The sequence below is a fragment of the Rhizomucor pusillus genome (genome assembly GCF_041956525.1).
Source record: "Rhizomucor pusillus strain CBS 183.67 unplaced genomic scaffold VTP01scaffold_3, whole genome shotgun sequence".
NCBI lineage: Eukaryota > Fungi > Mucoromycota > Mucoromycetes > Mucorales > Lichtheimiaceae > Rhizomucor > Rhizomucor pusillus.
The window spans coordinates 1,368,051-1,382,059 of NW_027192145.1; the positions used below are offsets into that span (position 1 = coordinate 1,368,051).

The following is a 14,009-nucleotide window of genomic DNA, read 5'->3' on the forward strand; positions in this document are numbered from 1 at the left end:
TACTTTTTTTGTTGTTCAGAAACGACGCCAATGAGTTTATACGTGCTGGTTGTCTTCTTCAGAGTCGCTAAGGAAGCTCTCTTCAAATTCTCGATGCCGATCTAGCCAGCTGAATTCCATCGATGGGTCGCGAGTATTATCAGATATACCCGAAAAATCAATCCTTGCCGAGCGCGTGTTCATTGAATGTTGGTTTCTAAACAATCAGTTAGCTATTGATGCCTCTTGAGAATGATGGGAAGAGACATACTTCCTAACCATCATGAACAAGCGGAAGAATTGGACGCAATTTCGAATAACTAGCAGAACGGTGTCCAAAATAGCCTCGCTACGTTCTCCGGCGGAACATCCCGATGCAATCACGATCAAGGTAACTACGCATAGGCCGACAAGAATAGTGTCAATGATATTCCACACAGACTTCCAGTATTCCTTTGCAATGCCGAAATAGTTGAGGGACTAGGTATCATTGCATAATTCCTTGCACGAAAATTACCCTTTGTAGAGCCAATCCTCGGATGGTGACTTCAATGATCATTGCAAAGTTAATAATCGATTCGAATATAATGAAGAGCAAAGATGGACTAACAGCATATTGGTTTAGAATAGCAATTCGTATTGTCGGAGTCGCATGTACCATACTTACCATGTCTCTTGCAGAGACTAGGATAAAGGGAATACCGCCGATATTTGAGCATGGTGGAAGGTCACAATATGATTATTAACCACTTACCAACAATATTGAGATAAGACTGAGGACTGCTAAGCTTAGATAAAGTATAATATAAAACTGTGAGTACATGAAGCGGTTGGCCATTCCACGAATCATTTCAGAACGCGTGAGACTATGCTGTGTTCGGCGGGTCCTAAGAATGAAGCAGTTGTAAAACTGGTGTCTGAAGTGAGGTACACACACTCACGCATGCACGCACCTGCCCTCCTCCAACAAGCCTTCAGTCTGTTCCTCAAAGAGTTCGCGCCTGTAGCTGTTGGTTGCTTCTGTTGTCATTTGCGAAGTAATAGAAAGCGGAAAAGGGAATAGAGCTCGGGGCGGCGACAACCCTCCTGGAGGGTGGACAAATGCTCCCAAAAATGGGAATTCATGGCAGGAACGTGCTCCCATTGAAAAATTGTGCTCACAAGACAAGGTATCTCGATATTTATTCTTCTTCTTTTCGACAGAACAATGTTGCAAGCAAGGAAGGAAGGAAGCAATGAAGGATGAAGATTATTGTTTCAAGGAAGCAGAACAATGCTACATTTTCCGAGCTAAACTAAGCATCGTCGCCCTCTTCATCTTCTTCGGCAGCAGCCGCAATTTCATTTCCTGCATCAGCTGGTGCAGCAATATCAGTTGCATCCTTGTGGAATATGACTTCTGGGTCGGACGAAGGCGGCACTGCCTCTTTGAACGATGCTACCTGCTCACTCGACAGATGCAGATATGGTTGAGGCGCCTTGCTCTGGGCTGTAACGGCAGAGGATGGAGTCTCAGGAGCAGCACTTTGTGGATGCTCGCTGATAGGTGCTGAAAATAGCAATTGTTAAATGCAATGTAAGCGCCAGCCAGCTATGCCTTTTTCCTTACCTGACTGTGCAGACTGGGACAAGACTCCGAGGAAGGTGGCAGCTGTGACAATTTGAAGACGCATACTGACTAGCTTTAGTGTTTCTCAAGATGGGATCACAGTAGAAATTACTTGATAGAATGCGGTGCCCGTGGACGAACGATGAGGGCCGTATTTATAAGCTTCCTGCCCTTATCCTCATTGTCGTTTAGCAAACTAACAAACAGTGCAAGCAAGGAAAAACTTGTAATAACGTCAACTGTGACAACATGTGACAGCAAATGATATATAGACATACAAAGCATAGTATAGTTTTTGTTCCTCTCGAATCTAACAGAAAATAAGAGAATTGATCTCAAGTATGCTCCATCTCGATTTGGGAGCTTAAGAGCAAAAACGGCGCCAGCTGCTTGACATTTTTCTGTCAGTCTCCCACTCTAACAATATGCCAAAGATTGTTTCTTCCTCCATTGTTTCTTCGTCTGATCATACTACACAATCCGAAGACCAACGACACGAATTACATGTTTATTATTGCCTGTGTTCTGAATTCTTGCTTGTTATTGATGCAGATCTCCGGCGATTACCGCGAAGACGTACAGACAACGCAATCATTGTATCTAATACACAGCGAACATACAAACTCGCGGCTGAAGGGGGAGAAAAGGTTATTCTGCAAAGGTAAGCAGATAGACTCATTTATACTCTGCATACACTGTGCAGGATTTTCTGACAGCAAGGATGTATAGACGTGATGGATACGAAAAACAATATCGATACTACTGCCCACGTAAATATAAATAATTTGCCAGTTGGAGAAAGAGAGAGAGAGAGTTATATAATACTTATCATACCCTTTGAATCAGGTTGCAGGTTACTGGTTGCATATGAGATGACCGAGACGCGGAAAACTGGTCCGTACACTTATATTCTAGACAGCGCATTGACTGAACATCAAGGACGAGCACCACCGAATGCGGTCAATACCACTTTGTTGAAAAACACTCCTGTTGATTCTAAAGCTTAAATTTGTAAATATCTCGCTTAAATTTGTAGTAACATGGATGACGGAAACAGCGAATTTGTTTGTGAAGGAGAAGAAATGCGTGCTCTGATCTATGGATGAAGTCATGCATTGCTGACTGCAGTGGTGACCATGCGATATTTTCCCCACGCAACAGTGTCACTGTGGTCAACAAGCAATGGCTAATGATAAGCTTGAGAGTGATCATCGATTTGCTCAGTAGACTGCTTGTATCATCACGAGTTGTGTGCATGTCCTCCCATGCCTTTCCTAGGACGAAACTTTTGTCGAATCTGGCTTTTCTATCTATTCCCTTTTCCCGACGAGTGCTCCGGCTTACTGTTTCCCACCTTCCGCAAACTGGCTTTTTCCTCGCTTAAAAGACGTCTATTTCCTTCAATGGGTGCTCACGCATCGAAGGACGCTCAAGGTTCCTCACGATCACAGACGGAGAAATCACAGCGAACCGGCGTGGATTCCATTGACTATGGATCAGTCCTACCGAACGGACTGTATCCTACGAGTCAGCAGGAATACGATCTCCATACTGTACGGAACCTGATCCTAGCACGAAAGCTAGCACCATTCTACAAGGGTAATTCAATGCTAGAAAACGTACCAAGATCGCTTTACACAAACGTTTCTTTGCTCTTCTGGTTTAGGTCTCGCTGACATTCCGGAAGATAACAACAACGTTGGTGGTTCCAAAGCAGAGACTTCGGCCAAAAAGATTCAGCAAGCTATCTACAGTGATGCGATAGAATGTCCTATATGTTTTCTTGTAAGATTGGGTGGATGGCGATACTGATAGATACTGCGGTATTCAACTTGATGATAGTACTATCCAAGCAACATGAATTATTCGCGATGCTGCGATCAACCTATATGCACCGAGTGTTTCTTACAGACAGCCATTACAGCCGCTTCGTGCCCTTATTGCACGCAAAAACCATGGGGTAATTCTATCGCACGTAGGCTGTAAGCATTGGGAAAATAAATTGATTAAGATATGTAGGCATTGTTTACAGCCGACCCTCGTGGCTATTCGATAAGGCATGTGTTACCATTGCGTTGCTACATTCCAGACCATTCTTCTGATGCTCTGCATAGGATTCACAGGATGATCTGACAAAACAGCATACACGACAGACAGATTCTGACATTAGCACAGACACGGCTAGGTCACATCATCGGAAAGCAATATCTCACACGGATCCCAACGTTGTTTTGGCCGGTGAGTACTACAAAGTTCCTTGCTTACACAGGACCCGTAGTAACATATAGCAGAACATGTGCGACCGAGTCGGAACAAACCACAGAATGCGACGAGACCCACTCCTCGAAGAAATTCCGAGTCTGTTAACAACAATCGTGCTCGTGGTTTGCTGCGAACAGCTGTCAGCAGTCAACTATTTGGGCGGCCGGGACGCTCAGCATCGTCAGCTGCTGCTCCGGAATACAACCCTCATCATCACGCAAGGTATATGCGGGATCTGGACCTAGACCTTGAAGACTATCTTGTGTTGGAGGCAATTCGGATGTCATTGGCGGAGTACGAGCAGAGTCAGCAACGGCGCACGGAAGAGGAGCGGAACCGGAACACAACGGAGAACGGCACCGATCAGCAGCAACCCGAAGCAGCGGCGACGGCGGCAGCGGCGGGAGTCAGTGCGTCGTCGTCCCCCTGTGCAGCAACAACAATAACGGAAACCAGACCTGCTGACAACAGCGATAACCCGATGTCATCTGAAAGCGATCCAGAGAACGCAGAACCAAAAACCTGTCAAAATCGCGAAATTGTATCAAATCCTTCTCCAAATACTCTCAATTGATTACCACTGCTCTTTGCTACCTCGTCATTCCCTCATTCCTCTCCTTGCACAAGCTTATATCCCCTTTATCTTTCTCTCTCTGTGTGTATCACATGGTTCTCTTTTCTCTGTATAAAAGCAGTTTGACATGTTATTATGTATAGATTAGTGAAATATGTGTGTTATGAATCGCGTCTAATAATTCTCCCATCCCTGCAATTATCAGTTAGATGCCAGTCTTATCGCTCAGAGTTTTCATACTCACAGTAGACTCCAGTCGTTCGACCTTCTTCATGACTTCACTTTCCATGGTATTCATGTAGTTTTGGATCTTTTCAAGAACCCCAGGGATAAAGGCGCCCAGAATTCGGATAGCAAGAAGAGCTGCATTGGTACTGTTGTTGATGGCTACAGTTGCAACAGGGACACCGCGCTATAAAACAGTCATGTAAGCACTCTGCAAAAAAAATTTCTTTTCAGGCACGTACCGGCATCTGAACAATACTGTGGAGGGAATCGACGCCATCGAGGGAGCTACCCTTGACAGGAACGCCGATAACTGGCAAGGGCGTCATGGCAGCCACCATACCGGGCAAATGCGCTGCTCCTCCCGCACCTGCAATGATAGCCTTCAAGCCTCGTTCAGCCGCAGAGTGAGCGTATTCTACCATGCGCATAGGTGTTCGATGCGCAGAGACAATGGATAACTCAAACGGAATACCAAAGTCCTTGAGGATTTTTGCACCGACTTTCATGACCGGCAAGTCTGAATCGGAGCCCATGATGATGCCAACTAAAGGCGCAAGGGACAGCGGGCGCTCAATGTCGGGCTCAATTGCCTTGAGAATAGGCTTGATGCGTTCCTGAGCTTGGACCATACTATCTCCCACAATGGTAATGTGTCCCATCTTACGACCGGCACGGCACTCTTTCTTTCCATAGAGATGGATTGTGGCACCATCCACGGTGAGCGCCTCCTGGCAAGGCCGGTAGCATTGCTCCATATCCGAAGATTCGCCCAAGATATTGACCATGATCGCAGCAGGGACCTTCATTTTTGTGGATCCCAAAGGCATATCCAAAATAGCGCGCATGTGATTCTCGAACTGCGAGGTCTCACAGGCTTCGATAGTATAATGGCCAGAGTTGTGTGGTCGTGGAGCGATTTCGTTTAACAGAATGTTTCCTTGTGAATTTTTCCCATTGAGCATATCAGATCAACCAGGATTGTACACATCACACTCACCATCTTCCATCAAGAACATTTCTACACCAAAGATGCCTGCACCGGGAAAGGACTTGATGGCATTCTCAGCAATTATCTGTGCTTTACGCAAAACAGCACCGTCAGCCTGGGCGGGAGCAATGACCAAGTGGCAAATGCTGTTCTTGTGGATGGTTTCGACGACGGGATATGCACGCACTTGGCCGTTGGCACGGCGCACGACCATGACCGCTAATTCCTTGACAAACTTTGCCCATTTTTCAGCATAAAGCGGCGTTTTTGAAAGGGCATCCATCGCAGGTTTTACATCTTCCTTTGATCGAACAACATAGTTGCCCTTGCCGTCATAAGCCATCGTCTTGGATTTCAGCATGAATGGATAGCCAAACTTCTCGCCAGCTGCGACGACAGCGTCGTAATCTGGTGTTTCCATGAATTCAGCGACTGGGATACCGTGCGCAGTCAAATGCTGTTTCTGGGCATATTTATCCTGGATTGTTTTCACAGTTTTTGCGGAAGGGTGGACTTTGACCTTGCCTTCGCTCTCCAGTGTAGCCAAAACCTCAGCGTCGACATGCTCGATCTCGACAGTAAGCACGTCTACTTGGCTGGCAAGTTCGCGGATCTTTGCGGGATCTTTGAATGCGCCCTGAATGTGCGGCTGAGTAGCTTCGATCTGCTTGGCGGGTGCGTCTGCAGGCGAGTCAAGAATGGTGACAGCAAGGTTGAGCCGCGAAGCTGCTTCTACCATCATACGACCAAGCTGACCGCCTGGTTCGGGTTTCCATGGTTACAAACACGATCACTATTCTGAGATTCTTCTGCTAATGCTCTCTCAATTACCTCCAAGAATGCCAACCTTTTGGTTGTTCATATCTTCCCAAAAATTATCAAACTAAGACGGTGTGAGCAATCCCAGGCCTCCAAAAGATTTTGACAGTCCGTGCCAGAAAGGGAAAAAAGATGATCTGCAGAAAAAACTGCCTGATAGCGACATTCATTTATTTCATAGAATAATGTGATAGAATGTTTGTACGCTACAGGTTCTTTCTTTTGTTCTTTTGCTGCAGTAAAACATATCAGTGTAAATAGATGGAACCGCTCGCTTGTTGCAATTGCTGTGCACGTTAAAAGTTAGATGACCATTACATGCAGATAATATAGAAATTGTAGTGCTCAACTACATTCAAGCATAGAATATTTGCGCATTTGATAGAGGGATGAATTGTCTGTCAACTAGGAAGCTGATGAATAAATTTGGGCTTTCTGCATACATTGTCTCGCCCGCTCCGAAGGGGTACAAGCTGCACTTTGGCTCATGGGCAATACCTTTAGCACAAATGAGTTGAAAGCCTGCATATCCCGGGATCTCGGGATTGACGTTGCATTTCCCTTGTTTCCAGCTGCCCGAGACAGAGGGTCTACAGCTTGCTGTGTTGTGAGTTTGCATAATAATAATAGACGGCTTTGCGCTTGACGCGATAACCTTAAAACGTCGTGACCTGCCATGCATAGGTCGATGCGGATTGGCTAGAGAAGTTAACGGCACCAAAGAATGCTGGGCAAGTAGTGATGCTAAAGCGTCCTATGCGGCATCTGTCTATGGGCAACGTCGCTGGCTCGGAGGGCCAGCAACAGCAACAGCAGCAACCAAAGCAGTCGCCCACTACGAATATTTACGTCAGCATGCTTTCCAAGGACCCTGAAAAGCAGATCCAGTACGTCCTCAGATAGAGCCTGGAAGGAACCGTCCAACTGATGTCTATTTTCTGTACAGTTTTGACTTGTATCAACATTCGCGGACGATGACGACAGCTAGTATCGTTACAGCCGAAAAGGCTGCTGCTATCAACACTGCTTCACATGTAGATCAACCGCCAGTCTGGGGACAGGACGGATTCTCAGCAGCACTTTGTGACAGCGAAGGAATTGGTAAAACGATAACGGCACTCACAGATTCGTTTCACGAGTTCGAGTCTTCTCTCGTGAATTTGGATGCGAGTGAGAGACAACAAGTAAGATATATTTTGCGGCGGATCTCGGGGTTAAAGATGTGTCTAAACCGTGTGTATGTTATTAGACATTCGTAAAACATGTTCAGCAGACGCTCTGGCCAAATAGTCGAAAGTTTCGAGTATTGACCAACGACGACTCGGCGCAGTTATTGCTACAGGAAGATATACTGGAACCAGAAAATTCATCGTCTAGCTGCTCTGCAGACCTAGCAAACTCCAATCTACCAGACGTCTTTGCTATCATTGAATCGCGATCCGCATATTACTTTCTCGCTTCGTACAAAGGCACAACACTGCAGGATTTGATTACGTATAATCCTGGTGTATTGAGTTCCAATCTAAAAAAGAGCTTTATTGTCTATCAGCTGATCCGGGCTCTGGCGAGTCTTCACGGTCGAGGGATGCTCCATGGCAGGTAAAAATTTGATATACCAAAGATTCTAAAAAGCATAGGCAGTAATAGTGTAAATAGTCTGAACGCGTCGTCAATTCTTGTCGATGAGAACCTTTGGATCCAACTCGCCGGTCTAGAATTCAGTGCAGCCAGTGCTTACAATTCGATTCAGCAGCAGGAACAACAACAGCAGCTTGAAAGGCATGAAACAAATTGGACTGCTTGGCAGCTTGAGCGAGACGGCCTAATATTGACAAAAAGTAAGGACTTACCGAGGAAGCGGATACAACCTGGTTGTTGTAACAAGAACGTTAGGTGTACAAGAAGAACCATTAGTGATGAAATGGGTCCGTGGAGATATATCAAACTTTTCGTATTTGATGGCACTGAATCATTTTGCAGGTAACTCAAAGGTCATGCTCGTGATGAACTTGTTTTATTGAATGTTTCAAAAGGTCGTAGAGAGGGTGATCCGAATTTTCATCCTATCCTTCCTTGGATAACGGATTTTAGTGGATCAAGGATAGAGGATGGCTGGCGCGATTTTACAAAAACCAAGTTTAGGATGAATAAAGGTTTGATACTTTTGAAATCAAATTGGTTCGTATGCAAGTTCTAAAGTCTATGCTTTTTAGGGGATGAACAGCTCGACTTCACCTTTGACGGGCCTGTGCCTCATCACATCACCGATATATTGTCAGATATTACTTATTACGTGTACTTGGCTCGACGTACACCTATCCCAGTAAGTGTATTTCTGTTTTTTAAGTTATCAAGTACATATCATAATTGGGCTGATGCAGGTACTCTGTCAATTCGTACGGTCTAAATATGAACCCAATGAATACCCATCGTCCATGCAAAGGCTGTATAGCTGGACACCAGATGAATGTATACCAGAATTCTATACCGGTATGGATTAGATGGCAATGCATAGACAGACTTTAATAAATCTAATCCACGGTGTTAGATCCTTCAATATTCAAGTCCATCCATCCAGATATGCCCGATCTCCAAATACCCCAGTAAGTTTACATGCCTTTTATGCTCAGGTTTTATTGCAGTCTTACAAGTAAATGGCAATTCAGATGGGCAAGTTCTCCTGAAGACTTTATTGCTAAACACGCTGCTGCCCTGGAAAGCGACTATGTATCTGAAAACCTGCATCATTGGATTGATTTGACTTTTGGAAACAATCTTACCGGTAATATTTTTACGGTAGCGTAAACAACTAAATTATGCTAACACGCTGCTGGATAGGCAAAGGAGCTGTGGAAGCAAAGAATGTAGCTTTGCCCTTGCTGGCAGGTCAAAACAGTTTTATGAAGCATGGAATCATCCAGCTGTTTAAAGACAAACACCCACAGAGAGGATGTAACTGGAACAAGTCCAAGAGGTAAGCATATCGGGAATCTAACCTGAGAAGAAACTAATTTTCATGTATATATTGTAGGATGACTGATGCTTCCCTAGCGCGAAAAAATATCAGCTATGAACAACAGATGATAATGCATGACTCTGTGGTGTTGCCAGATAGACGCAGCAGCAAAAGCGCAGCCAGTATACCTTCTCAAAGAAGTTCAAAAGTACCTCGGCAAGCGTCAACGTCGTCTTCGCACCTGATTCTGTCCGAGAGCCCCACCAACAGTTATCATATCAAAGAATGTGCTTCCTCCATTCATTCCACCACCTCTTCCATCGAGACTTCAACTTCCATGACGAGCAAAAGCGTATCAACCACAGCAGCAGAGCAAATTGTAAGCACTGGAGCATCCTCTCCAGCTGCAGGCTTAACATCGGCACTGAGAACCGACCCTATAAGACTGCCGCAAGAAATACCAGACGACTACTTTATCGAAAATTTGACGCATTTTGAAGAGACAATGAGCTTCGCTTCCAAATACAAGGACATGCAATTTATAGAAAATCTGCCAGTCAACCCCGTCTATGCGAATTCCAACGTGCGATTTGATATTGCTCCGTGCACGAAACCTCAGATACCAGAAACTGAATTCTCAAAAGGCGCCGCTTACGATATGTACTGCGCAGGACAGATCATCCAAAGTATATTCAATGCCGGGGACGGTAAAATTATGGATTTGGATTGTGATTCACATCGAGGTTCTGCCGGCGGATACTTTGAGGTTGGAAATGGAAACGTCACATACGACGTTGCTCCTACAGGCACCATCAGTGTAAGAAAAACCTGATAGCGGTGATCTTTTCACCAAGTGATAGACATAACATACACAACTTGATGTTGTAGATATCGCAAACTGTGACCGATGTTCTTAACGCACTTACAGCGTCGCAGTGGCAGGAGCGACCCTCAGCCAAATCCATTTTGTGCGCGTCTATGCCTACAGTTACTATCCGCGATCCTAAACGTTCACTTCCGATTCCTGAATGTATACCCGAAATGTATGAATACCTTGCTTCTTTCCATCAAGCGTAAGTCAAACTTGACGTTGTCACGTAAGTAACGTCCCCTCACCCTTTTTTTTCGACTCTAGTGAAAATTCCCGGCGGTTATACTTGGCCGATAAATGGATAGATCGTATGAGCGAGCTAGGGGACGAGGTGAATAATTGTGAAATTGCAATATTCAGTTTATCATATATTTACGGTTGGATGCAGGCATTCTTGTTGGTATTGCCAACTTTCACCCAGTTATTTAGCCAAGATGCAACCAGAGTTGGCTCAATTAGCCTATTTCCAAGGCTCGCGCAACGACTCGGTGCCGAAAAGGCACGAAAATACCTCTTGAAACCGATTATCTTCATGTTCGAGGTACTGTCAATCGCATTACATCGTAGATGACATTTGCCTTCTAATATTTGTTGTAGGCGCTGCGTCCAAATATACCAAGAGTGTTATTCAGCCACAGGACCATCGATGAATTTGTAAGGCGACTAGGCACCGCGACATTTCTGCAGCAAGTGCTACCGTGCTACTTGGAAGCTGTTGCCATTACTGTTGGAGAATCAAAACCTACCACCGATGAGGCCGTTCCAGCTGACAGCAGCAATTTATCGGTTCCCGAGTTGGCTGGAGATGCGGTTTTGCATGTCTGTGTTGTCCTCGGCCCGATCCTGACATCCAAGCATATCATTCGACAACTGACAAAGATTGTTCTACGCGAGAATGCATCGAGGCAGATACTTTTGCAAACATTTGGCGAAATCTGTCAAATATTTGGAGAGACTTTTGCCTCGATCCAATTCTCGTATCTACTTGGCTTGATCGATCAATATAACAAACAAGCAGTTACCGAGAAGAACGTGCTGACCCTGATGAACATAATGAAACTTTTGGAGGCAATTGCGCCAGCCATGTCGAGTGCTTCCCTAGCTACTGAACTCAAATCCGGCTTCATAACAGTTTTTTACAAACTACTGGAGCCTTTGACACCACCTGAAAACCAGAAAAGCGTATCCGAAAAAGCAGCAAGAATGAGGCTAGCGCTTAGCCTGCACACGATTGAACATCTTGTCAGCATATCGCGACATTTAGTTAGCAAGGATTGGGAAACAACTGTAAGTGCTTCCGGATTGTGTTTCTCGATTTAACAATGCAGCTCATACCTTCTCCTCCGCTCGCTGTAGATGACTACCATGCTACAGAAATATTTTTCGGGCTTCACGACCAATATAACCAGTGATCAGAGTCCTCAGCCAGGCTTGTTCCCTGAGCCGATGGTGGCACAGAAAAATTACCAGGTACAAACAAACAAATCTGACCGGCAAACACTATAAGCAGAAATAGCTCTAACTTATACCTTTCTAGATGATGTATGCGTATTTCAGATTCGCCGAGCTTGTTGGCGGCGAGACTATGCATCGAATTATACCCACCAGGTAAACCTTGGTGCATAGAATTAAGCAAGCAAATGGATAGCTAAACATGCAATCCACATTAGTAATTCCATCGATAAATTGCTTTGCGATCAATTCGGTCTAGAGCCACGGAGTTCAGACCAAGACCCGAATAAGACATATGCATCTGTCAATGCAGAAGAACTGCGACGGCGAGCTGCCGATAGCTTACCACTCGTTAGCAACGCTGCACCTGCCAAATGCAACGGCTTGAAGAAAGAAGTCCCTCCTGTTAAAGACAACCAAAACGGCAAGGAAGTCAAGGAAAAGGAAAGGTAAAAAGAACAAAAAGTCAATCATCCTGCCGAAGGCTGATCGTCTTGTCTGTTTTGTAGCAAACCAAAGGCTCCTATAAGCGTACTTCCCTGGAAAACAAAGTGGAAACCGTCTCCTGAAGACAGAAAGTAAGGCCGTTAGGAGAAGAAAAGCTTTGGAAGCCAAAGAGATACAATAGTTGATGCTGTTCTTGTGACTAGGAATTGGAACAGGTTTTTGTCGACAAATTCAGGTAAATCATCGAATGAAGCGAATCAAGTAAATATGCTTACAAGTTTTTTTAGAGGAGATGTCCAAATCTATGCAATTTTCTTTCAATGACTTGAAGCTGAGAGGTTACGCAGGTAACATTTCCACAGCATAAAGTACAATGCAAATCTGTGTGATTCACAATGCGGGGGATGCTATCCAGGTCACACAGCCGCAATTCGCACCATTACAGTCAATGAGCCGCGGAAACTGTTTGCATCGGGAGCACGAGATCGAACGGTGAAAATATGGTCTTTGAATGTGCACGATGGGATTGAAAACTGGGAGTCCAATCCATATTCGGAATGTTTAGTTACGTACAATGGTCATCGGCGAGGGGCAGTTACGGATGTGCATTTCCTCGTCGGCATTGGCAGAGGACTGACGGATATCATGGCCAGCTGCGACGGCGTCGTACATGTGAGTAGTGGAAACGGGATGGCTTATAGTCGTCGTTCTAAATGCAAATCCCATAAGTTGTGGGATCCAGAAACGGGCAAAGGCATCCATCAATTTGCAAGCGGACGGCCATCTGTAGTGACAACAAAGCCAATTTATCACTCACGGAACCTTGTGGGTGGGACAACGGAAGGCAATTTGCTGTAAGTGCATCTGATAACCTTATTTTACTGGGTCATTCTAATGAAATCGCACCTAGCTTTTTTGATGTGCACAACTATCAACTTTTACACACATGGAAATCTAATGCCAATATGACAGGTATATATCGCTGCGCTGCATAATTGATTCCTGCAATTGACAGATTAATAGGCACAATCCGAGTCATTGCTACCAATCAATCAGATACTTTGATAGCGATTGGCTTTTCCACCGGAGCCATATCGTTGCTTGATTCAAGAACAGGGACGCTCGTAGCAAGTTGGAAAGGAGGCGATACTGAGATCACAATGGTAAGGGATAGTCTTGCGACCTTTTTTTCCGAGGCGACTTGACTCACCTATTTTCAGCTCAAATTCTACACTGACGAACTTCTTGTCTCTTGTGCGCCTGGGGATCATCAAATCTGCTGTTGGAACGTGTGCCGATTGGCGCTTCTTAAAACAATGAGCGGTAAGGATTGGTGTATGTTAACTGCATTGGTGCATTCTGACATGTAATGAGAACAGCGCCGCAAGATATCATTTCCTTGGATATTTTTAAGGATGAAATCCTGACCATCAACAATAACAATTCGATTTCTTTTACGCCTATTAACGATGAAGTAAGAGAGGATGGATAACGCCAATTGATGCAGGATCGATATTGACGTTATGTTTTTTTTACCTAGCTCCAATCATACTCTTCCAAATTCAAACCATCCATCATCAAGTCCCAAGTCAGTGCTTTTGCTATTGTCCCAACGGATCCTTCGTTGTTGTTTGGGTGTACGGAAGGGGAAATATTTCTGTATGCATAGGTAGTTGAAAGCATGTAACCAAGACTCCAAAGAATATATAAAAGATTTCCACGCACTATGCATTGCAAAGCAGGGTTAATGCTCTATGCAATGCAGTCGATCGCATTGCGCTTCATAAAGTGATACGCCAAACATTGGCGTATCTGCTGATAGTG

The 14,009-nt window shown here is 44.8% G+C and overlaps 6 protein-coding genes across 6 annotated transcripts; 3 read left to right on the forward strand and 3 right to left on the reverse strand.

Moving 5' to 3' along the window:
• Window positions 1-36: 36 nt before the first annotated feature.
• On the reverse strand, window positions 37-1,009 carry VTP01DRAFT_6758 (uncharacterized protein; the record flags this gene model as incomplete). The annotated part of the gene is made up of 6 exons (XM_069385694.1): window positions 37-196; window positions 251-432; window positions 497-584; window positions 647-663; window positions 734-866; window positions 933-1,009. The coding sequence occupies 6 exons, from the start codon at window positions 1,007-1,009 to the stop codon at window positions 37-39; spliced, it is 657 nt and encodes a 218-aa protein (XP_069243131.1).
• A 265-nt stretch (window positions 1,010-1,274) lies between these two features.
• Window positions 1,275-1,652, reverse strand: VTP01DRAFT_6759 (uncharacterized protein; the record flags this gene model as incomplete). Its single annotated transcript, XM_069385695.1, has 2 exons — window positions 1,275-1,528; window positions 1,589-1,652. 2 exons carry the CDS (start codon window positions 1,650-1,652, stop codon window positions 1,275-1,277), a joined length of 318 nt encoding a protein of 105 aa, XP_069243132.1.
• A 361-nt stretch (window positions 1,653-2,013) lies between these two features.
• On the forward strand, window positions 2,014-2,595 carry VTP01DRAFT_6760 (uncharacterized protein; the record flags this gene model as incomplete). The annotated part of the gene is made up of 3 exons (XM_069385697.1): window positions 2,014-2,249; window positions 2,318-2,358; window positions 2,435-2,595. The coding sequence occupies 3 exons, from the start codon at window positions 2,014-2,016 to the stop codon at window positions 2,593-2,595; spliced, it is 438 nt and encodes a 145-aa protein (XP_069243133.1).
• A 396-nt stretch (window positions 2,596-2,991) lies between these two features.
• Window positions 2,992-4,424, forward strand: VTP01DRAFT_6761 (uncharacterized protein; the record flags this gene model as incomplete). Its single annotated transcript, XM_069385698.1, has 6 exons — window positions 2,992-3,187; window positions 3,255-3,373; window positions 3,431-3,548; window positions 3,608-3,645; window positions 3,703-3,826; window positions 3,880-4,424. The coding sequence occupies 6 exons, from the start codon at window positions 2,992-2,994 to the stop codon at window positions 4,422-4,424; spliced, it is 1,140 nt and encodes a 379-aa protein (XP_069243134.1).
• A 174-nt stretch (window positions 4,425-4,598) lies between these two features.
• VTP01DRAFT_6762 (uncharacterized protein) lies at window positions 4,599-6,502 on the reverse strand (the record flags this gene model as incomplete). Its single annotated transcript, XM_069385699.1, has 5 exons — window positions 4,599-4,616; window positions 4,669-4,836; window positions 4,892-5,589; window positions 5,650-6,399; window positions 6,472-6,502. The coding sequence occupies 5 exons, from the start codon at window positions 6,500-6,502 to the stop codon at window positions 4,599-4,601; spliced, it is 1,665 nt and encodes a 554-aa protein (XP_069243135.1).
• Window positions 6,503-6,946: 444 nt separating this feature from the next.
• Window positions 6,947-13,854, forward strand: VTP01DRAFT_6763 (uncharacterized protein; the record flags this gene model as incomplete). The annotated part of the gene is made up of 30 exons (XM_069385700.1): window positions 6,947-7,066; window positions 7,144-7,346; window positions 7,406-7,643; window positions 7,709-8,058; window positions 8,116-8,297; window positions 8,353-8,439; window positions 8,493-8,612; window positions 8,673-8,782; window positions 8,841-8,949; window positions 9,008-9,062; window positions 9,126-9,241; window positions 9,298-9,433; window positions 9,491-10,232; window positions 10,304-10,488; window positions 10,551-10,617; window positions 10,675-10,827; window positions 10,884-11,573; window positions 11,643-11,756; window positions 11,824-11,894; window positions 11,957-12,187; window positions 12,248-12,316; window positions 12,389-12,420; window positions 12,473-12,532; window positions 12,601-12,857; window positions 12,915-13,039; window positions 13,096-13,157; window positions 13,209-13,348; window positions 13,406-13,508; window positions 13,565-13,659; window positions 13,726-13,854. 30 exons carry the CDS (start codon window positions 6,947-6,949, stop codon window positions 13,852-13,854), a joined length of 5,151 nt encoding a protein of 1,716 aa, XP_069243136.1.
• Window positions 13,855-14,009: the final 155 nt, after the last annotated feature.